The sequence below is a fragment of the Calliphora vicina genome, chromosome 1, assembly GCF_958450345.1.
Source record: "Calliphora vicina chromosome 1, idCalVici1.1, whole genome shotgun sequence".
Classification (NCBI taxonomy): Eukaryota; Metazoa; Arthropoda; class Insecta; order Diptera; family Calliphoridae; genus Calliphora; species Calliphora vicina.
This window is the reverse complement of record NC_088780.1, coordinates 139,207,147-139,230,985: the sequence shown is the minus strand read 5'-3', so window position 1 is coordinate 139,230,985 and position 23,839 is coordinate 139,207,147. Positions and strand designations below refer to the sequence as shown.

The following is a 23,839-nucleotide window of genomic DNA, read 5'->3' as shown; positions in this document are numbered from 1 at the left end:
ATAAAATACGACATTGTTGTATGTGATAAATAATACAATAGTGCTATATACATTGTATTTGTTACTCGGAGTAGGATGATTGTGGGTTTAACCCAACTAACTAAAACTATTTAGAAATAACTTGTAACAAGCTTACCAACATAAGCCTTAAGCTTAGAAAAGTGTTGTGATTACTATTGTAAAAGTCTTATTAAAAATTATTTAATAATGAAAACTGAACCCTTGCGATAATATTACTTGTCTGTAGTATATAATAAGCTTACATTCGTAATATTTTTGTAAGCATGGGATTATAACCAAACAATATCAGTACTCGTTTTTCATTTGTACTTAATTTTTCAGAAATTTATTTATAAATTATTTATTAAGTTTTATTATTTTAATAATTACTTTTTTAAAAGTTTTAAACTTTTTAAAACACTTCACTCTTTGAACAAAACACTAAGACTAAAAACTTCAACAAATAATACTAAATGCACGCACGCGTCATATAATGGGACATCATTCTCAACAACACTTACAAAACTATTGCGTGCTTAAGTCATTTGCAATCATATTTGCTAAATTGTTAAATTTTTCTCTTATGAGAAGCTTATTCTACAATTTAGTTACATTTTGCTTATGAAATGGTCTGTTGGGAAAGCTGTGGTTGGCACTGATAGCCAAAAATGGCCGAACATGATCGCTTATTTACTTGCAAACAATACGAATGACAATGTTCATTAAAAATATTAAATAAGAAACCAACATCATAATAAATAAATGGCTTAAATTATTAAATTGAGAAAATGCACAGAGACTCATTTGAGAGAAAAACTATTAAAATTATTTTCATTAACTACAAATAAATTGATTTTGAAAATAAAAATTACATGAATAAATCCAAAAATGACCTCTGCAAATTAGCACTTTAGCAATAATTTGGCAACCCTTATAATGTCTTGCCATTCCATTATCTCTAAAACATTTTAAATTATTAATGATGAGCTGTGTCGTTAAGGGACGCGATCTCTAACGGTTGCAACAAACAGGTACATAAAGTAAGTCTTTATTGCTTTTTGACAACGCTGGATGGAACGCAATACAACAAAACTGAAAATCTTTCAAAGTTCCTTAGGGAATGAGAATTTTTGTTGTTTTCTCACAAATACGTGAAAAGAAGACAAAGGAAATGAGTCTACTACATTTAAATATATGAGCCTGTTGCGTCGCAAAGGTAATAAATAGAATAATGTGTCTTTTAATTAAGATTCCTACTACTTATTCTCTTTTTTCATTTAACTTTGTTTGAGTTTTTTTCCCCCCCATTTGTGTTGGGCTTATTTATATTTTTCTCTACGAATCTTGGTTATGTTTGTTTGCTGTTTCATCATTATTTATTTAATATAGAAAAACAACAAGACCAGCAAAAAATTACTTTTTTATTCTCTGTGTTTGTGAATGAACATTTAGGGATTATGGACTAAGACATAATTTTTTCCTTCATTGAATATTAAAATCATATACACATGTATGTTTTTACTTGCACATGTATGAATGAATGAATTACATTCTATACTCACTTGTGTAGGACTAATTTATGTGTGTTGTTTTTTTTTGCTTTCAATTTTAGTCCTTTGATAATTATTTAATTACAACAGGAACATATTGTGCAGCAAATTAAATGTGACCTTTTGAGGTGTGATTATCAAAGGTAATTAATATTCCAATGTTAATTATTTCTCATGATCTATGATGTTAATACAATTCTGTCATAAAAACAAAATTCAAATACTTTTTAAAGTATGACTGAGGTTTTATATCAAATAAAATAGAATAGAATCGTTGTAAAGCAGAACGAAAATCATTTTATTATGAAATATTTGTTTTATCTTGATGAAACTGAACGTTTTGTTTAACAAATGGTAATAGTTTGGAGCATAGAGAAAATAAAAATAGAGTGGAAACTCTCCTGTCAAAGACCTAACCTATTAGTAGAAAAAACTACGTGAAAACAAAAACAATATTCGTATGTGTTTTAAAATTTGAGTAGTTTTTTTTTCTAGTTTCCTCTCTATGTACCTAACTCAGTTGTGAAAAACCTAAGTGGTGAGAATGTATTAGTAAAAAAACTGTGAAAACAAAAACATCACTCGTATGTGTAACTTTTTTCAGTAATATTTTTGTTTGAGTTTTTTTCTAGTTTCCGCTCTATTTATGTTTTCTCTATGGTTTGGGGCATAGAAGCTTTACTGAGAGACAGAAAACCTAAGTCTGTTGGGAGAAGGATAGCTCGATTAAGTATTCTCTTGATGCATTGTTGAATATAAAAGGAGTTCCCAGTGAAATACTGCCTGATATGAAGGAGCTGGAGCCAATTCAACGGTGAGATAATTTGTGCAATATTGATAGTGGTCAATCGAAATTGACTCATCGTGGAACTTGTTTAAATTAAACTCTCGGATATGTGAACGATGTAGTGGTATTGATATCAAGTAATTTTCAGGACACAGTTAAAGTGAATTCACTTGAAGACTGAATTGGTTTATTGATTTATTACATTACTCCTCCGTTGGTGAATGAAACTGACTGAAATGGTATTATCATAGAGTCTAAATATCCAGAATATGGTAAATAAAGCCGATGGGCTCATATATTTATTGAAAAGGACAATTGGTACTAATCGCTTATCGAGGCTGTATTGAAAACTTCCTACAAGAAGTTCGCTTTACGTTCTTTTCCAACTGGAGCGGGGGACATTTGTATGGGGGCTAGGTGGTGAATGTGGTGGTGAATGTAAGTAGTTGTGGGGTTTTATTTAAAGGTGTCAGGTGCATGTTTGATGCTGTTTGAGAGCTTTGAGATTTGAAAGACGTTTAAAACGTAGATTTTATTATCGTTGGCCAACATTTACAATTTATGTGTTTTTATTTATACGTTTCCTGCATAAATACACTTAATCTTATGAGTTTTATTTTAGTTTTATTTAATTTTTTATTCTTGTTGTTGTTTTATTAAATGCAAATCTTTGTTGGCCTTTAAACTGCAAAATAAATGAGCTGAAATTTTAATGTTTTAATATTGTTTCATACATGATTGCCGCACAATTTGTTAGATGATAAAAATGGTAATTTAAAAAGGCACAGGTATGCAAAATAAATGGTAATAAACATACAACTGAATGGACTGACATTTCCCATTTTCAATACCAAACAAACCTTATCAACAGAGAGTATTTGTGGAAAATTTCAGACTGATCGTCTTAGAATCGTATGAGGACACAATGTGCGACAAATAATTTGAAGTGTTTTTAACATTCAGACCATTAACACGCATCTTTTGGATTTTATTTCAATAACAAATTCGATAAAAAACCTTTTTATTTTATTGACCATCGAAGGCAAAATATTAAAAATTGGGAAAATATGCTTTTTGAAGATAAATATAAGAAAATATGCCCTAACAAATCGATGCCATTTTACTGCAAAAGGTGTGATTCGGATAGATAATTAGTCTACATGGTATTTGGATGTTCGAGAAAAAACATGCATTTGCATATAAATCCGCCCCCTAGTCATAAGCTTTATCCTCAGTGTATTGTAAATACTTAGTTGTATTTGTTTAAGATCTATTAAGTAAAATATCGAACATCATTTGATAAATTGAATCGTTTTAAATAAAATCCAAAGCACTTCAACTAAATATTAATCATTTTAAGTTTATGTAAAAAATCTAACATCTATCATACCAATTTATTAAGAAAAAAAAACAAATTTAATTTTCAGCCACTTATTAAATTTATTTTACACAAGAGATGGGTTAAGAACTGAAGCATCAATGTCTGGTGTCTGCGTTTATAAATATGTATTCCAGCATATTTACTCGTACAGACTATTTTCCATCCATTAACCAAACAAGATCATTAATCATGTTACACAGAAGACAGGAAAGAGTATACAATAAAATAAAACAGTGGTAGGCTTGTTAACATTTGGCAGTTTCAAAGTGTCAGCTAAAAACAAAAAAATAAAAAAACTAACTAAACTTGTGGAATATTAATAAACGTGAAGTATGCAATGCAATGTCTCACGTCTTACCTGACAAATGTCTGAAAGGTTATTAAGTGGGCTTATTAAGTCTTTTTTTACACAAACAAACTTAACACCATGGGGGGGAGTGTTTGTTGAAACACTTTGTAGGTTTTTCATATTTGAAGATATATATATAGGTATATTCCTATTTGAACTCATATTTTGTTGATTTTTTAAAACCCAAAATGTCCTGAAATGTTGTTTATCTATGAACCCTAAAATTCACCATGTTTATGGTTTGTTGTTAAAAAACTATTTTTCATAATTTTTTTTTTGCCAACTTTTTTCTTATTAGGGTGAGTTTGCTTCGTTTTTTCTGAATAATGTAAAGTTTTGTTTGCTACAAGGTAGTTCTTATTCGGGTTTTTACATTTGCTATTTCTTTTCTCTCTTTCCACTATTTTTGGCTCATTATTCATTTGGATTTCGTTGACAAATAAAGTCAAAAAGTCATAAAGTTTGTAGTAGAAAAGTTGAACGTTTAACTTATTTATGATTACTGCTGCAAAATGGTCACACCATAAATTTTTCTTTGTTAAAGGATACATTTCATTTGGTTAAGTTTGTTTTTCAGTAATGTTAAACTTATTGAAATATTAAATGTTGTTTTAATGAGATTTTTAAGAGGGTAAAATAAGTGTTAGAAGAGCAGGAAGTTTTATGAAAGTTTTTTTTTAAAGAATTTTATTTTTTTTTAATTCATGTTTGCTGTAGACAGGGCTTTCAAATTCTGGGTAAGATTTCCCGATTCTAGTGATAAAATGATCACATCTATGACAATAGAAAATTTATTTTTGAAGATAAAAGTAAAAAAAATTTGGAAATTTTTTGTGGCAAATATCTTGTTTGATGTGTCAAATTTGATCACCTCGAGTACAAAAATATTTTTGAGATGCACAATGTAATGCATAATGAGAACAAAATACCAGATTCATGAACATTTTTATCTATTTTGGAAATGTTTTGTACAAGGTTCTTATACAGTTTAAGATTTTCTAGATAGCAGTCCTTCGTTTGGGTATGGAAAACATTTCGTTATAACATGGGTCTCGGAAAGGGTCATTTATAATCATCTAAGAATGACTTTACCATCAGAACTAAACAACTTTATTCTAAACAACTCGTTATTCGCTGGTGGGCTCTCCTTTTGTTACTTTATTGAAAATATAAAGAGCTTTTAATAATACTGAACGGATCTCTAAATCTCAGCATGCCTATATGTGTAAACTGCCTATCATTTTCTGGTGAGCTCTCCTTTTGTTACTTTCTTAGAAATATAAAGAGCTTATAATAATGCCAAGCACAGTGTCATGCTGTCTGGTTGGGTTGGAATGCGGAAGGCCTAAAAATGTCAAGTTTGCGACCTATGTAGCGGTTTATAGATTAGCAAAGCTGTAGTAAATTATTTTTAACACTGGAAAGACGTTTAACATTTTGTGAGTACTATTTTCATTCTGATAACTGCAGCGGTAAAGTTCAAAGGCTTGTTTACCATGTCAAGCTGGTTACTGGTGTATTTGAAATCACTTACGTTATTAATACGTTACTCTAAGCTTCCTATTACGATCACACATATAGACTCCAAGCCTGAAATTATCATTTATTATGACGTTTTTTTTATTGCCAATCGAGGAGTTTAGTTAAACATCAGATTTTTCCGGTTGCAGCAATAGCAATTCACTTGTGAAAGCCAAAATACAACTTAAACAAATGAATTTCCGTGGCTGTAATAAAAATGTTTAAACTACAACGAGAGAAATCAATTGCTGGAACTAATCCCCTAGATAGACAGTAAAATAATCAAAATAAATGGTGTAACATGTCTAAATAATAAATCATTCCAAAAAATCTAAATATTGCTGAAACAAATCCTTTTGAATTTTAACAAATTTAAACTGCATGTTAAACGAATAATACAGCATGTTAAATTAAATATTTACAAGTAATGGTATAATTTTACTAATCTGTTTAATACTTATTATTTTCTGTTTAATCCCCAACATTTTAACGCAATTTATTTGACATTAAAAGAAATTGCAGGCGTGTGAAATTAATACAGACAACAAATGTACACAGTCATTAATCAAAAGGGATTAATTGTTGGAATACAACTTACATAAATAAAATACTACAATATTTATAATTAAAACAGAATTAATTTATTAAATAATTTAAAAACTTACCACGGAAGATAGTAGCCACTGTAAGATAACGGCCATGTCGGGGATCACAGGCAGTCATCATGTTCTTGGCATCGAACATTTGAGAGGTCAATTCGGCGACAGTCATAGCACGATATTGTTGGCAACCCTTGGCGGTCAATGGAGCAAAACCAGGCATAAAGAAATGTAAACGTGGGAATGGCACCATGTTTACAGCCAATTTACGCAAATCAGCATTCAATTGACCGGGGAAACGTAAACAGGTGGTAACGCCAGACATTGTAACCTGTAATTATGATGATGGTTTGGGGTGGGCGGGGGAAGAAGAGGTAAGAAGAAATGAGTTATGAAATTTTAATTCAAATACAACATTCAAGTCCTTTAGACGAAAACGTTAAGATTATATTAATTAAATGTTATAAAATGCACGCGCCATTTAATATTTTTTGTTGTAACACCTCCAGATGGTTCGTGAGTAGAATGCACAATATCCTTATTATGTGTTTGAATTTTTAAATTATATCTCAATTATGTTTAATTTTCCAGCCATTTAAATTCCAATAGTAGAAGGTATTTATTTGGAATTTGTAATTATTACAATGTTTTGTGTCATCTTATGTTGTTAGCTGCTTTATTTTGTGTAATTTGAAGGATGGATGGAGTGTTGGTAGTTTATCGCTTGAAAACAAAAATGTCGATAAAAAAAATAATTTTTGAACCTTTATGTGCTGTTTTTCGATAGCGAACGATTGCTTTGAGTGGACGTTTTACATGTATTTTGTTTTTGTTACAATAACAAAACACATGTTAAATTTCCACTCAAAGCACACGTTCGCTATCGAAAAACAGCACATTAGTCATATAGAAACATAGAGCGGAAACTAGAAAAAAACTCAAACAAAAAAATTACTCAAAATAATCACACATACGAGTGTTGTTGTTGCTTTCACACAGTTTTTTCTACTAATACATTCTTACCACTTAGGTTTCTGACAACTGAGTTATATCTTTGACAGCAGAGTTTCCGCTCTATGTCTTTAGTCTTCATAATTCTAAAATATTTGGTATACATCTTTTCAGAATTTTGAAATTCGCTATAATTTGGTTTTTATTTTTTATATTAAAGTAAATATTTTTTAAATTTTTTTATAAAATAAAACAGTTAATAACTTTAGAACTGTTAGATTTTTAAAATTGTTGATCTCATATTAAAGCTAATAAATCATAGATTATAGAAATCTGTTTCTTCAATAAAAAATTGTTGTTGACCAAAGGATATCTTAAAAAAGATGTCTTCCATTTTCGATATATATAACCATTAACGATTAAAAACATATATTAAATTCAAAATGGGACCAGGAGGGGATTTCGAGATAATTATAATTTAAGACTATATTATGATCCAAAGTAATCATATTATCATTAAAAATTATTTTTGGGACTACAAAATTTACAACTTCAAATTTTGTATGACCATAAATAATCTGCTTACCAAGTTTTAACAAAGGTTTGGAAAGGTTAATTTGCGTTTCCTTGTCGAACATTTTTGTTTCCTCCCTATTGTTTTGTTTCTATTTCTATTGTTATTTTTTTTTTTGTTTGTTTGTTTTTAAATATATAATTGTTTACTAAATGCCCACAAACAGTTGCCAAAAATTAATAACAATGCGTTTCAATTATTAAAAATCGATTAAATTGTCATTTGCAGTTGACATTTCCTAATACACAATCTTAATAAGGAAGTAATCAAACTGAACATGACAGTCAAATCGAATAACCAAAAACAGCAACAACAACAACAACAAATAAAAAAAAAAAAAAATTAAATTGATCAATTTGTCGAAAAAGTTTTGGCCACAAAAACGACAAGGTGCATACAAACAAATACTGTTCAATATTGAAATATGCAGATTAGGAAGGCACCACAAACTATTTGTAGTAGCGATCTAGAAAGTATGATTTAAAATTGAAAATTATGCTCAAATGTTAAATTTATTATAGGTTTGAAATCATGGCAGAATCAAACAGGTACAATTATTAGAGAGAGTTGTCAATATTTACCCCTACAACGTCAAACTCTGAATGTTATCATTTTATGTTCTCATTTGATTTGTGCGCGTTTTTAGACATTTTTTGCGTTAAATTTTAATTTTTCACATTTTTATTTCGTAAAATTAATGAATTTTTTTCAGAAATAAATTTTTCAAATGGATTTTATTCAATAAAACTGTCGGCAAGAAACCAACCAATTGTAGTAAGGAAATGTAAGAAAAGATAAATCACGGTTTATTGTTGGTGTTTTGTTTAAGCTTTGATATTTTTACAAATAAAGCTTGAGTGTCTGTAATTCTCAAACACTCTATAGTTTTATTCGTATAATATCTTTAGTTTTTCTAAAGCCTTTTGGGAAAAGGTTTCCTGATGATCTGGTCTAAGCAACCAGTGAAATGCGCATAGGAACTAGCTTATCCCCCAACAATAAATTTCAGTGAATTTATCAAATTAAAAATTGGGAATTTAGCATAAAACAATTTTACTAAAAAACTGAAATTAATTTTATTTCTTTTAGACATTTTACTTTGATATTTTTAATTTTCTTTTGTTTGACATTTTAGGGAATTTATAATTGAGAACATACTTTATAATAATTGTACCTGGTTGATTCAGCCATGGTTTGAAATTTGAGAATAAGTTTGATATCAAAATATTTCAAATCAAAGGCCACAAAAACTCGTTTATTTTGAATCATGTTGATTCAATGATTGCTAATACTGAATTTTATTGAAATTTAGAACACATGTCTTTCATTTCATTTATTTTATTTCGAAACTTCGACGAATTTTTGTGGACATCCTAATGTACATAAATTTATGTATCGTTAATACATATACATATATGCTGGAGAATGCATACAGTGGAAAACAAAACATAACTATAAATTTTATATATTTAATTTTAGTGGAAATCTTGTGATTCATATGTGATCATGAGTGAACTCACATTATACAAATTAAGAAATATCTACATGATCATAAGTAAAGATCAATTTTTGTTCATAATGAGATAATGATGCTTAACAATATCTCTAAGATGGTGCAATCGTTTGATATCATTAAACAAATTACGATCGATATGTTGTTTACATGTTGCCTTTAAACGTCACAACAGAATGCTAATGATGACCGTAGCTGATCAGAAATTGAATATCATTCTGTTTCATTACATTCTTTAAAATTATTACAATAAATTGAACATAATTAATTAATATTATAAATTTTTATTTTAGAAAAAAAAAAATTTAAAACATCTACTACTATTTTGCTACACACTGTTAATGTTTGTTATTGGCAACATTTTTTTTTTGCCTTGTCAATTTAAATTTTAATGTTGAACTGTTTGAATTGAAATAAAATTGAAATGAAAAGTTCAGTGCTGCAGGCATGTTATTTGATAATGATTGGAGAAGTATGTAAATAAATATAAAAATTAAAACTAGTATGAAGGTGTAGTCAGGCAAGACCGACTGTATGGTATCCTGCACCATAAATAAATCAATAATTTTTTAAATGAAATTTTTTATTAAGCTTTTATTGTTTATTAACATTGTTTATTAACATAGACTTTTTGACTTTAGTGTTTGACTATGATTATGGATAAATCACATTTCTGTAAAAAGTTCAAAGTTCAATTCTTAAGTTTATAACAATTAAAGCTCAAAAAACATTTTTTTTAATTTTAAAAAATACATGTTGTTGACTATACCCCCTTCTTTATTTGTGCAAATTTTGAGTTTAGCTCGCATTGCTAAATATGTGGATATCCCGCATTCGATATCCTTCGATACTGAATTTGTTTCGCTACTACTATTATTGCTATCATATTTTTGGATTGAATTATGCAGTCGTAGTCTGGTAAGATGCAACTATAACGGCCACTAAAAAATCTTTGGTAAATTTAAACTAAAACAATTAAAAACAATTAAGAAAGTATGGTCGGTCATGCCCGACCATATAATACCCTACACTAAGTAAAAGAGCAAAAACATTTTTCTTTTAAAATTTCAATAATTTATATTTTTGAGTGATTTTCGGAAGTGGGCCTTATATGGGAGCTATGACCAATTATGGACCGATCACCATGAAATTAGGTGGTGTGATTTATGTCTATATTAAAGTTGACTATGTTGAATTTTGTGTGTATACAAACATTTTTAATCGATTTATGCACGTTAAAGTGATTTTCGAAAGCGGGTCTATATGGGAGCTATGACTAATTATGGACCGATAGTAACAAAATTTGGTGACATGAATTTTGTGTATATAAAACTTATTTGGAGCGGAATTTGTGGAGATACATATATAAATTAAACATTTATGACCGATAAAGTCCAATTTCGGAAGGACATTTGTATGGGGGCTAGGTGAAATAATGGACCGATTTCAGCCAGTGTCAATAGGCTTCGTCCTTGGACCGAAAAATTGCGACCTGTATTCTGCGCACAAGGTTTACATGGACATCCAGATATGTCCGACGGACGGACGGACATTGTTTAATCGACTCAAAAAGTGACCCAGTCTTTACAAACATCAGCAGAGACACATTATACCCTCACCACTATGGTGGTGTAGGGTATAACAAGATAGAAAACTATATTATACTTTAAATCAATTTTTTTTAAATATTTATAGGTAAACAAATTTTTATGAAAAAAAATGTTTGGATGAAAAAAAATTCGGGTTAAAAAATATGTTTCCCGATTTTAACCCATTGTAGGTCCAACTTACTATAGCCTTATATATATCGTTGCAATGGATTTTAAAGTATCAATCATTAGATATCAATATTGTCTATATTAATGACTTAGTAATCCAAATATAGATCAAAAATAGGTAAAAAAAATCGAGGTTGTCCTGGGTTATATCTCAGCCATTTGTAGTCGGATTTTAAATAGCAACCTAGCCGATATATTTATGTATGAATCACGTATGTAAGTTATTTGGGGGCTACGGAAAGTTGATTGATCAACATACAGACGGTCAGACGGACATGGCTATATCGACTCCGCCATCTATGTTTAACGACCCAGAATATATATATACTCTGTGGGGTCGCAAATAAAAAATGTAGAAATTGCAAATGGAATGACAAACTTATATACCGTTGCCACTCATGTTGAAGGTTATAAAAAATTTTGTGAAAAATAGCCATTAGTAGGTCAGTTTCCTAGATTTTGAATAGCAACATATGTTGGACTATAGCTGATATATTGATGTATCAATCATATATTTAAGTTATATCAGGGCTTCAGAAAGTTGATTTCAACATACTTACGGACATGGCTATATCGTCCGCAAATGAAAAATGTGCAAACAAACTATAAAGACTTGTTAATAATAAGAAAATCTAATTTATAAATCTAAAATGTTTTCCACCTATTCTGTAATTTTAGTGCAACAATTCTCATATTCTCTCAAAAAATCATCATCTGTATGAATTAAGCCTACTTAGGCAACACAAAAAGTATTGCAGATTTTTGCAATACATCTTTCTACCAATGAAGGTTGCACGATTTTTTATGCACACAATACATTTGTGCATAATTAGAAACATAATGGTAGTTTCAGTTTCCCGCCCCCAGAAAAGAACCGTTACTCACTATTGAACACAAACACATCCATCCAAAAAAAACACACACAAAACGTAAAGAAGAAAACTGGAAGCGTAGCAAATGTTGTGCATGCATTTAATTACTTACGGACACCAAATGATTCAGGTCGTCGTAGGTAGGAGAAGGGAAACGTAAAGTTCGATAGCAAATATCGTACAACGCCTCATTATCGATGCAGAATGTCAGATCTGTATTTTCGCACAATTGATGGGCCGACAATGTGGCATTGTAGGGTTCAACAACAACTTCTGACACCTGAGTATTAAGTGGTGGGGAGGTGAGTGAGCGGCCAGATGTTGGAGTAGGGTGGGAGCGCAGTGTGATGGTAAAAATGTTTGTTGGTTGGGTTTGAATGTACGTATAAGCAAATATTAACAAATGTACGCGTGTGTGTGTGTTTAAACATTTAACATTCATTTATTTCATTTCAAGTACCGTTACAGGAAATCAAATTCATTTGTATGGGTAAGAGTATTGTGAGTGTGTATTTATATCCCACGATTTATTCATTCATTCATCCATTCATTTGTTTGTGTTGGTTGATTCACACATTTACCAAATGCAATCGCAACATACACACAGTTAAATACATTCATGGTCGTAATGATGTTTACACAACCAATACAGAAATACATACAATCGTATATGCATAATGTGTAGGTGTGTTCATTATCATCACCATTGTCGTTGTTGTTTTTGTAGATGTTGTTGTTGTTGTTGGTAATGATGTTAATGATGGTTAAGAGTGTTGCAAGAACAAGATATCATTCGCACATTCAAGGCCGTACACACATTTTAACCAACCAATATTCCACGATTTGTAGAAAAGCGTTGGCAAAAAAAAAAAACCAAACAAACAAGCATAATCCATTTATATTTTTCCAAATTCCAGCAACAGCAGTTTAATCATCATTTCGTATATATTGTTGTTGTTGCCATTAACGTATTGCATTGTTTTGTGTTGTTACAAAGAATATTTTCACCATGCAACATTATCGTTTCAGTCATATGATGGCATGGCGCGTGCATTCCATAAATCATTCACATTAACGAGTGAATGTTAAAGGAAATGATAGATATGTAGATAGAAAGAGAAGAGAAGAGGGGAAAACAAATAAATTAGTTGAAAATTCGACTTACAGAAACAAGATGATTTAAATCTCCATAGGTTGGCGATGACAGCTTCAATGTACGGAAACAGATGTCATACAATGCTTCGTTGTCAATACAAAATGTTTCGTCGGTATTTTCGACAAGTTGATGAATCGACAATGTGGCATTGTATGGTTCAACAACTGTATCGGAAACCTATTATTATTATATATGCATTATACATAATTATACACATTCATGTACAAGACAGCCCAGCCCAGCACAGTATCAAATGTTGTCATTATTGTTGTTGCAGCAGCAGCAGCATGTTGCATGGTAGTACATAGTGGTAAATAATAATACAATTTCAGGTTTGTGTTTTTTTTTTTGTATCAATTTGCCAACAGCACAGCATTTTGTTTAAGTTGCAAGCAGCATTCAGCAGATTACAGATAAATGTTGCATATAAAGGGGAAAAAAGAAGAGAGAAAAAAAAAGAATTTTTCTTTAATTAGTTAGTTTAAACAAACAATTTGTAAAATTATAATTAAATTAATTACATTATAAATAGTTTTTAGTAATTATTAAATAACATATTAAAATTAATAAATAAACACAAACAAATATATAAATACACCAATACCCCGGTTTTCAACGCTTCGTAATGCGTCATTTCGAAGTTGCGTCTTTTTAAAATTTCTGTGATTCCGAAGTTGCGTCGTTTTTGTTTCGGTTTACTTCGCATGGCTTTGAAATTGTGTCGTTAGTGTTTCGATTTGCATCGTTTTTGTTTCAGTTTGAGTCGCATGGCTTTTAAGTTTCGTCGTTAATATGATCTATTTTTTTATTGAAAAATCAATTTTATCAGCTAAAATTATTAATCTCGGAACCAATTAAATGAAAATCAATACAAATGTATGGAAACTCGTGTTTCGGTTTGCGTCGTTTTTGTTTGCGTCGCCTTTATCCGGTCCCAATTAGCGACGCAAACCGGCGTATTAGTGTATTCTATTTATTTAGACGTATGATTAATATTAATTAAAACATATAATACTTATACGCCTGGGAGCAAAGATTGCGTAATTTTTTTAAATTTTAAGTATAATTCTTAAACAAAATATTAAAATTAATTAATAACTACACAAATAAAACTTTTTTCACCCTGGTTAAATTAGAAGTTAAGTTTAAACTCAAAAATATTACACTATGATTAATATTAATCTAAAACAATAATACTTATACGCCTTGGAGTGTTACAGTTGGCTTAATTGAAATTACAAATTTAAATAATCTATGTATTATTATATTTTGTTATTTGTTGATGTTTCTTGTTTATTTATGTAAATCCATTCGGTTATTTACTTAAAAATTTTCTAATTTAAATTTTCCCAACATTAAATACACATAACTTATTTACACACTTACAGAAGGCAGAAACATACCTAGATAAGTTCCATAATGATCAATATCAAAACTGAAAGAACCGAACAGATTGAAAAATGGTTTAATCGTTAATGCATTTTATGTATGTTCGTGTGTTTATGTTGCTGCAGAAAGCTAAAGTTTAATTATTTGTGTATAAATTTATGCCTAAAATAAATTAGCAACATTAATTTATCTACAACTAATGCCTTAGGAAGGACATGATAAATAGGATGGCCCAAAATTTGTTTATGTTGCTAACTGATTTTTAATTTCTTAAAATGTTAGCTCTATGTTTGCAAATGAACAATCTAATTATGTGGAATCATATGAGAGACTTTTTTAAAAATGCAATAAGGCGTAAAAATTTTAACATCATCCAATTTATTGTAGTTTTCTAAGATCATCAAAAGTGAATATTAAATAAGATAATTTTTTTTTAAGTTATGCGTTTGAAATATTATGGCCAGTTTATTTCTCGACACGACATATGTTTGTTCAAAAGGCGTTGTTTTAAAGAAAAAATTTTTACAGACAGGTAACTAGTGTTAAGTAGTGAATGAAAAAAACAAATTTTCGAGAAAAAAAACAACCAAAAGTGAAATCATTTATATCGGTTATCATCAAATCTACTGAACTAATTGCAATGTACCAGCTCATTATACACTGAAAATGAACTCAAAATTTCCCAAAAAGTACCAGGTTTGACAAGCTAATTGTTCTTGTGGGATAAATCCAAACCTAAGGACGTTTTTCATTAAAACTTTTAATCCACTTGATTTTTTTTGATAAAGTTACCTTTGTAAAGCATTTCAGTTATTATGTTTAATGTCAATTATGTTCATTTGTTCTTAATCTGATAAAAATGAACGAACTAAAATTATTAAATATTTTCAACTTGATCCTACAAACAATTAATGGTCTGCCATCAAACTGATTCCAATGTTATTAAACAGTATCGGGGGAACTTGTCTGGTTCATGTAGAAGGAATGGTCCACATGATGTTTCTAAAGCAGCGAAATGCAATGAGCTCTCAAATGAGCTCTCTTGTTTTTATTTTCACATGTACGCAAGCACACACATTGTATAGAAACAGTCAGTCTCGCATGAGCATTGATAGAAGCAGGTTGTGTTACGCTTTTATGCTTGTTTATTTCATTATTTCAGCTAGTTGTTTTTGTTTTTGCCAGAGAATAATTCTCAACTCATACAACTACAATATCTAAAAACTGTAGTGGTGTGAGTTTGCATTTCGCTGTTCTAAAGCCAATAAATAGAAAGCATTTTCAAAAGAGCTCCCAACACATCTGAAAGGAAATCAGTCCGAGAAAGTTAAAGGCAATGTAGGTTTAAAAACTTACAAGGCTCAAAAAGTTCATGGCAGGAACTCTGCAAACAAATTAGAGGCCAAAGACAGAGCATGGAAATTGAAATCAAATTTTTTTTTTTTAAAAAAAATATACCAGAACATTTTTCGCAGTTCCGGGTCAATATTTTTTGTGTGTTTTTGTAAATTGTAATAAAAATTTCAATGAAATAGTTTTATTTTAAGATTTTTTCGATCTCAGCCCTTATCTTCACAAGTGCTATAAAAAATGGAGATATTTATAAATATGAATGCATAAAAGAAAACTGTTATGACTTTTAAGATCCCACAGCACAAAACAACATATGATATAATGATACATCATGAACATGGTTGCCATAAACATATATTTATTTACACAATCATATATATGATTGCTACAATAATGTGAATGATAACTTAAACATATTATGGTTAACGCAATCATATAAATAATTACAGTGACCATAATATTGTTAAAAAATCTTTTAAAAATGTTGAAATGCTTATGGTAAACATGTACAACTGTATTTTTTCTCTGGGTGAGCTAGGAACACTAAATCAATTTTATAGCTAAAGGAAACAAACAAATAACAACCTAGATGAGAACATTGGTCATTTATAAAAGGGATTTTATAAAGGACAATAATGACAGTGTCAGCTATTGAAGAGCTCAGAACTAAATGGAATTTGTCAGACAAAAAAAGTGGGGTAGAGTGAATATCAGTAATCGTTTGATTTAAAATGAATCACTTTTGAATAAAGTTCAAATGTTCATGATTTTCGAACATCCACGGGCTGACAATCACTGCTAGAGCACATGGAATAGTTCGTAAGACTAATGCGATCCCAATGTAATCAGATCCCTGAATTATATGTAGTTGATCTACAAAATATTTCCAACTTGTTGAGATCCATCATATCTTTTATCTAGCTACAAAATGAGCCAATCTAATGTGTATTTAGCAATGGTAATGTATGAATGTATTAGTACGTTGTCCAAAACATACATTAAAATATATAAGTACATACATATATTAAATGTTATACATAATTTACACTTAAACATACAAAAAAGGTAAAATTTATAACATCAACAAATAAATACAAAGATTTTCTATAATACATGAACACATACACACATTCACAAAAGGATATTTCTACCTGGTTATGTGATTATGCGTTCAATGTTTGTGTAAATAGATCAGAACCCAGCAGTTCTGGGTGACCAATAGTTACATAAATAGCTATGTAACTTAGCATGGGTACAATTGGCCCTACATAGATTACAAATAGACTGTATAATAGCAAGTACGAAGTGGTCAATGTATTGAATGCAAATACCGGTTAAATAGAGTCAGTTACGTTACTACCTAACTAGTTACTTGATTATTTTAACATGTACGGGAGCTAATGGAACTCAAATAGCCAATAAAAAAGTCATCACCTAGACAATCCTACAGCCAATTTCTTTTAGTGTCTAGAATAACTACTTTCTAAATAGCAGTATAAAAAGTTTAAAGTAACTACACTCTAGATTACTTTGAGGCACTGAAGTGAAAATTAACTTCACTCTAGATTACCTGGGATGTATGAAGTAACTAATAGACTTCTCACTGCTCTAAAAATAGCACATATCACATGGTCGAATATATATAAACTGGAGTGAGTCAGTGATCAGACACTAGTGACAATTAATGTATCTAAGGGATATATTGACTACTTGCATAACCGCTGGGAAACAAAAACAAGACCAAACAAACAAGCAACTAACCAGCCAATACATAGACAAATATTTTAACACACATTTTCATACATATTAAGTAGGCGGTTGGAAATGCCGGAAAAACTGCTGACTTTTTAGCCGTCAGTCCATTTGAATAGAAACCGGTTTTAATTAAAATTAATAAAAATTAGTAGGTAAGCGACTTTAGAAACTCTGTAGGTCAGAAACTAACCTAAGTGCAATTATATCATTGCGGAAATTAAAAGGCTGGTTAATTGGATTCAAAGTTGTTGATAAAATGTAAATTTCTTATCACCTGTGGACCAAGTGATTCTTTCACTTTTCACAAGTCACGATAATAAGGACTGAGATTGAAAAAACATTAACTCACATTTTTCCTTAAAACTTTTAACCCAAGTATCAATTGTGTTCATTTGTTGTTAATCTGATTAAAATGAGTGACGAGAAAAAAATGCACATTAAAATTATTTAATATTTTCAACAAAAACCCAACTTGGTCCTACAAAAAGATGGTCAAACAATCAAAGGTCTGCCGACAGCATCGGGAGAACTTGTCCGTTGATAGAAAACCTGGTTCAGGTAGAAGGAATGGTCCACATGATGTTTCTAAAGCCAATAAATAGAAAGCTTTGCCAAAAGAGCTCCCAACATATACGTTAGGAAAGTAGTCCGGTTAGCTCAGTACTTGGAATATTCGGTTCGAAAAGTTAAAGCCAATGCAGGTTTAAAAACATACAAGGCTCAAAAAGTTCCTGACAGGAAGTCAGTTAAAAATTTAGAGGCCAAAAAAATAAATTCACCACATGGAGTTATGTTGCCTATATATTTAATCAAAACCTACAGTATATTTTCTATTGTCGCTACCAACTGTATCATTTGTACACAAAGTGCTAACATGTCCTGGTGACTGACATTATTTTTAGGACCCAGTTTCCTGTTGGGTACATAATTTAGCTAAAGGCATATAAAATGTCCACTCTTAATTGTATGTTTTCTGATACATATGCACTCGCACACAAACTCGCCATACACGCAAAAACACATCCATGTTAATGTACGTGTACTCGTTCATACATGTATGCATTAAATTGTACGTGTATGTATTATTCGTGCTTGGTTGTATGTAGTTGATGTTAATACCTCCTAAAGGCATAGACATATTGGGTATGAGAATCTAGTAAATTAAAAAAAAAATGAGGCAAAATATGTGTATGAGGAAAAACAAAAACAAAATTTTACCTTTAAGCCTAATAAGTGGATAATGTTAACATATGAATACATATACTACAGCTACACTATACATGCGAATTTAAATAAAACAATAAATTTGTTGCACGCAGGTGGTGTGAAAAGTGTAAATACTTTATTAATCTATGTTTTGGGTTCATAGTTCATCATTGCCTAGCAAAAGGACACGTTATGTAAGCTGATTTAAATAACATGTCAAGTGCAACTGAGCATTATAAAGAATTTCATTTAAACAAAATATTGCAGTTTAACCTATATTAAGAGTGAGATCGAAAAAATCTTAACATACATAAATGTTAATACAAAAGAAACCAATAAACCTACAGAGTTGATTTTTTTATTTGATTGAAATTATTATTACAGCTTACAAAAGATATTATTTTTATGGCTCTAATCAATAGTGATGAATTTATGAAGCTTTTCCGGAAACCCTTCCATTAAGGTTTATATAGAACCGTTTAAAATCTAGCACACTTTTGGACACCTTTTTGTGTTCTTCAATTCTCTCCAGGGCAGTTTGGAGGATTTGCCTCTCTTGATACAAATACCACATTATTGTTCTTGTACCATTCAATACCTTGCTTTTCATAGTGACAGTATGCCAAATCAGGCAAAACATAAGTGGACACTTTAAGAATTCTTATGAATGGAAGCATCTTCTTTTGTAAACATTCCTTGATGTAAATTTCGGAGCCCTTTTTAACAAATATTTGGCTTCTTTTGGCGCAACAGCATATTGCTTGCCATAGCAAGAACTTTTTGGGAAAATTTTCTGCTTTTGAGTCCTAAACTTTTCTACAACATTCCCTCTAGCATCAGCAATATAAAAATATTGACCTGCGAAAATCCATTCATCCATTAAGCAGCAGGTATATTTTTTTTTATTAAATTTGACTTCAATTTCCGTGCTCTGTGTCTAGCCTCTAAATTTTTAGCAGGAACTTTTTAAGCCTTGTATGTTTTTAAACCTGCTTTTGCTTTCGTACCAAATAGTCCAAGTACTAAGCTAACCGGACTACTTTCTTAACGGATGTGTTGGGAGCTCTTTTGAAAATGTCTTTAGAAACATCATGTGGACCATTCCTTCTACCTGAACCAGGTTTTCTACCAAGGGACATGTTCTCCTGATACTGTTTAATAACATTGGAATCAGTTTGACGACAGACCTTTGATTTTTTGGCCAACTTTTTGTAGGACCAAGTTTGGTTTTGTTGAAAATCTATATATATATAAAAATGAAATGGTCCATGTATGTAATGGCATCACGTGAGAACGGCTGAAGCGATTTGGCTGATTTTTTTATTCGATTAGAAATTTTCAGGAGATGGTTTGTAAAGAAAAAAATTCAAAAATTCCGGGTAAAACTCGGATCTTTTTTTAGTCCAGTCAACTTTAATAAAAAAGCTCCCTGAAGTATGCAGTACAAATTTAGATATTTTATTTGCAAATAAATAAAAACAGGCAGGTGTATGTGGGTTGGGCGCTACCGGGCGGGCCAACTAGTATTTAATAATTGTAGTACGCACTTTTTTCTCGTCACTCATTTTAATGAGACTAATAACAAATGAACACAACTGACATATTTTTCAAAGGTAACATGATCAAAAAAAAAATAATATTGGGGTTAAAAGTTTTAATGAAAAACGTGTGTTAAGGTTTTTTCGATCTCACTACTTATTTCATTAGACTTTCATTGCACCTGCCTCCTATTCATTAGTGTTTGTTGGTATTGATTTGAATTAATTTATTTACTTTTTATTTGCTTTGTTATATTAATGAATGCATTTCTCGTGTTTTGCTTAGATTTAGCTAAAGGTATACATATTATATTCATGCAATGCCTAACAAATATTCATAACTCTCTTATTTGAAATATAAATACATATACACTTTTCTATATTTCAGTACACAAATTTCTAGATTTAAATAAATATTAATTATAAAACCTACTTATTTATATGCAAGATAGTAGAAATTGAAGATATCTTAAATTTAAACTTTTAAAAATTGTAGCAAAACTAATATGTAAATCAGCATATACGTAAACCTTGTAAAGATTATAAATGTCTTTAGATTTCTTCCAACATATGTAGATTAGGTTTACGTACATAATTGCAAAGTTAAAATATTGTTTAAATAGGTTTGCACAATTCATAACTATGTGTACAGTGGGATGACTTTCAAAATAAAATGTTTCAATGTTGGCAACTAAAATTGAAGGTGAACTAAACTAAAAATCATGTGATTGCTAATAAAATTTTATCTAAAAATTCGAATTTAATATGCAGTTTAAAAAATTTCGAATCGATCGTTTGGGGCATTCAAACGATCTGCTTAATGTCCTAATATATTATGATAGTTTAAACAAATTGTTGTTGTGCTTCAAAAAAAAATTGTTTAAACTATTTAATATAGACAGCAAACTGTATCAGAACTTTCCTGGTCAAAATCAATGGCTAACGTACCCCCACTGTTCTGTATGATAGTATCTGTTTCACTTCACAATTATGATGAATTTTTTTTTGGGTTTTCATTTACAATACAAATAAATACAAATGAATAGTGAATTTGTAACAATAAATCATTATACAATTGTAATACTAAATAAATATTACATTACACCAGAAAAATATGGAGTAAAGTGCCCTTCTAAAGGCCTTATTGAAAAATTAAACTCGTGAATATAATCGCGAGTTTTTTGAAATTTAAAAGAATACAAATGAATATATCCATGCGACTCCTAAGGGTATGTGGTTACCGAATATGTTAAAAATCGAAAGAGTCAAGGTTAAAAACTTGGATTTTTTGTTGGAATTCATGATATTGAGACAACATATAGGAACAACTGCAAGCCATTCGTAAATAAAGGTTTTTTATATCTTATTTTGTAATGAAAAATAAGATGTCTATGCTATTTTTTTGAAGGATATCTGCTGAGAGAAGGCAAATGTGTAAATAGGTTTTCTAGCTGGCCTATAAAGTGAAGCCCTAGCAATTTTTCCCGCTGGGTTTCCCTAACGTTTAACCTCATAGTTACATACAAATCACACAGGCAACTACTTACTGGTATTTACATATGTAGATAGAGAATCATAAATCCAATTTCACAAATTGTGGTAGGCAAATATGAAAAAGCAAATTAATATTATGAGGTAAAACTGAAAATTTTGTTTAATATTTTCATAAAAACGTTTTTAATAATACTTCCCTCTATTTTTATAAAATTAAATTTGTTTACGAAATTCTCGTATAGAGCTGAATGTTTCAGATAGTTTGGCAATTGAGGAATTCAAATGTAAGTTCTGGGGGCCATTTCTCGCTTTCATATTCAAGCGAGTTTCTTTGTTTGATTCTCTTATTCGATATGGAATAAAATTTAGAGGAATTTGTAATGATGGTGCTCTAAAACAAGAGAGCTTTTATTCGATAGGTAATAAGCAGGGAAACCAAAATATGCAAATGCATGTTTTTTCTGGTGAGTCTAATGAGCACATGGATAATATATTTACACGTTTCAGAACTATTTAAGAATTTTGGCATCGATTTGTTAGTGCATATTTTTGCATATTTTACCCTTAAATACATATTTTTGCATATATTTGTTTTAAAAGCATATTTATGTCATATTTTGCGTTTTTAGAGCATATTTTACTGTTTAATAGCATATTTTGAGTTTATCAAAAACAAATTTTGTATTACATATTTTTCGCTGTTGTATTACAGGTTTTTACTTCCTTTGTTTAAAATTCAAAATTGAAAAATAGATGGCTTTTCACCAAAAAAAAAAAATTTAAAAACAGAAATTTTTTTTTTAAATTTAAAATAACAATTCGAAAAATGTTTTTATCCAAAAAATGAAAAAACTGAAAAAAATGTTCACCTAAAAAAAAAATTTTTTTTCCAAAAAATTAAAAAACTGAAAAAAAATTTTGTTCACCTAAAAATATTTAAATTTTTTATTTTGAAGTATAATTAGGTGAAGGGTATATAAGATTTGGCATAGTCGAATATAGCTCTCTTACTTGTTTTAATATAAAATAAGCACTATTTTAATAATAGCTCGATCTATATCAAATTTTAGTTCTAATTCAAACTTAACCCTTCTAAGTGTTAAAAAAATATTGTCTTTTAAATTTGCTCCTGTAACATCAGTTGATGTCGAAAGAACATATTCTATGTATAAAAATGTTTTCAGATCCAATAGACAACGATTTTTATTTGAAAATTTAAGTAAATTTTTTTTGGTTAAAAATTATGTAAAAGTTTGTTTTTTTAAGAGCATATTTTTTAAATTTTAAAAGCATATTTTAAAGTTTTTACTGCATATTTAAAGCGCCTAAAACCCTTTTTTTAGAGCATATTTCCGGTTTCCCTGGTAATAAGCCTACGAAATGCGAGAACAAAAAATCGCTGGCGATAATAATTTTTTGGTTTATATCGGTAACGATAATTACACTTATTTCGTTTTTTAAGTTAACTAGTATCTCTTACTGTTTTCATATCTGAAGAAGCAAAGTAGTACGATTTTTTGTAATTTTAAAGAACTTTTCTATCTGTTTTCATATTTGAAATTATGTATTATCCTTTATAAGTCCTTTATAACTTGGATTTCATGTTGTTTTCCCTTATTTTTCATTTCTAGAATATTGCATTAACAATAACAGTTACTTCTAGTTTACACTCTCCGTAAGGAGTTTTAATTAAACTAAATACTTTTGTTTGTAATATTTATGAAAATTAATGTTTGTCAAAAACATACAAAAACGCATATAAATATATAAAAATATGTTTGTATGTAGGATATTGTATTATAAAGATTATAAGTATGTATTTATACTTTATACATAAATCAGTTTATTATATACATTTTTGTTCTTATTTAACCAAACAAAAATAATTATGTTTATTCGCAGGTGTTATTTTACATAAGTATGAATAAATTTTAATTTAGCACAGACTTATAGTTTATTTATTTAAACAATTTGGTAAGCGAAAATAGCAGATTTAAGTGAAAATAAATGAAGCTTTTGAATCACAAATTCAATTACTTAAACGGATATTAGACATTGTTGGCATTTCTTTAG

General features: G+C 29.6%; 1 protein-coding gene across 1 annotated transcript in view; it reads right to left on the bottom strand.

The window, feature by feature from the left end:
* The window catches only part of betaTub97EF (beta-Tubulin at 97EF), a 117,296-nt gene that overhangs the window by 9,907 nt on the left and 83,550 nt on the right, over window positions 1–23,839 (bottom strand). Inside the window, exons 4-5 of the mRNA XM_065515955.1 lie at window positions 13,041–13,208; window positions 6,254–6,518 (exon numbers count right to left, since the gene is read on the bottom strand). Of these exons, the coding sequence (XP_065372027.1) occupies window positions 6,254–6,518; window positions 13,041–13,208 (433 nt within the window). The remainder of the gene's footprint in view (window positions 1–6,253; window positions 6,519–13,040; window positions 13,209–23,839) is intronic.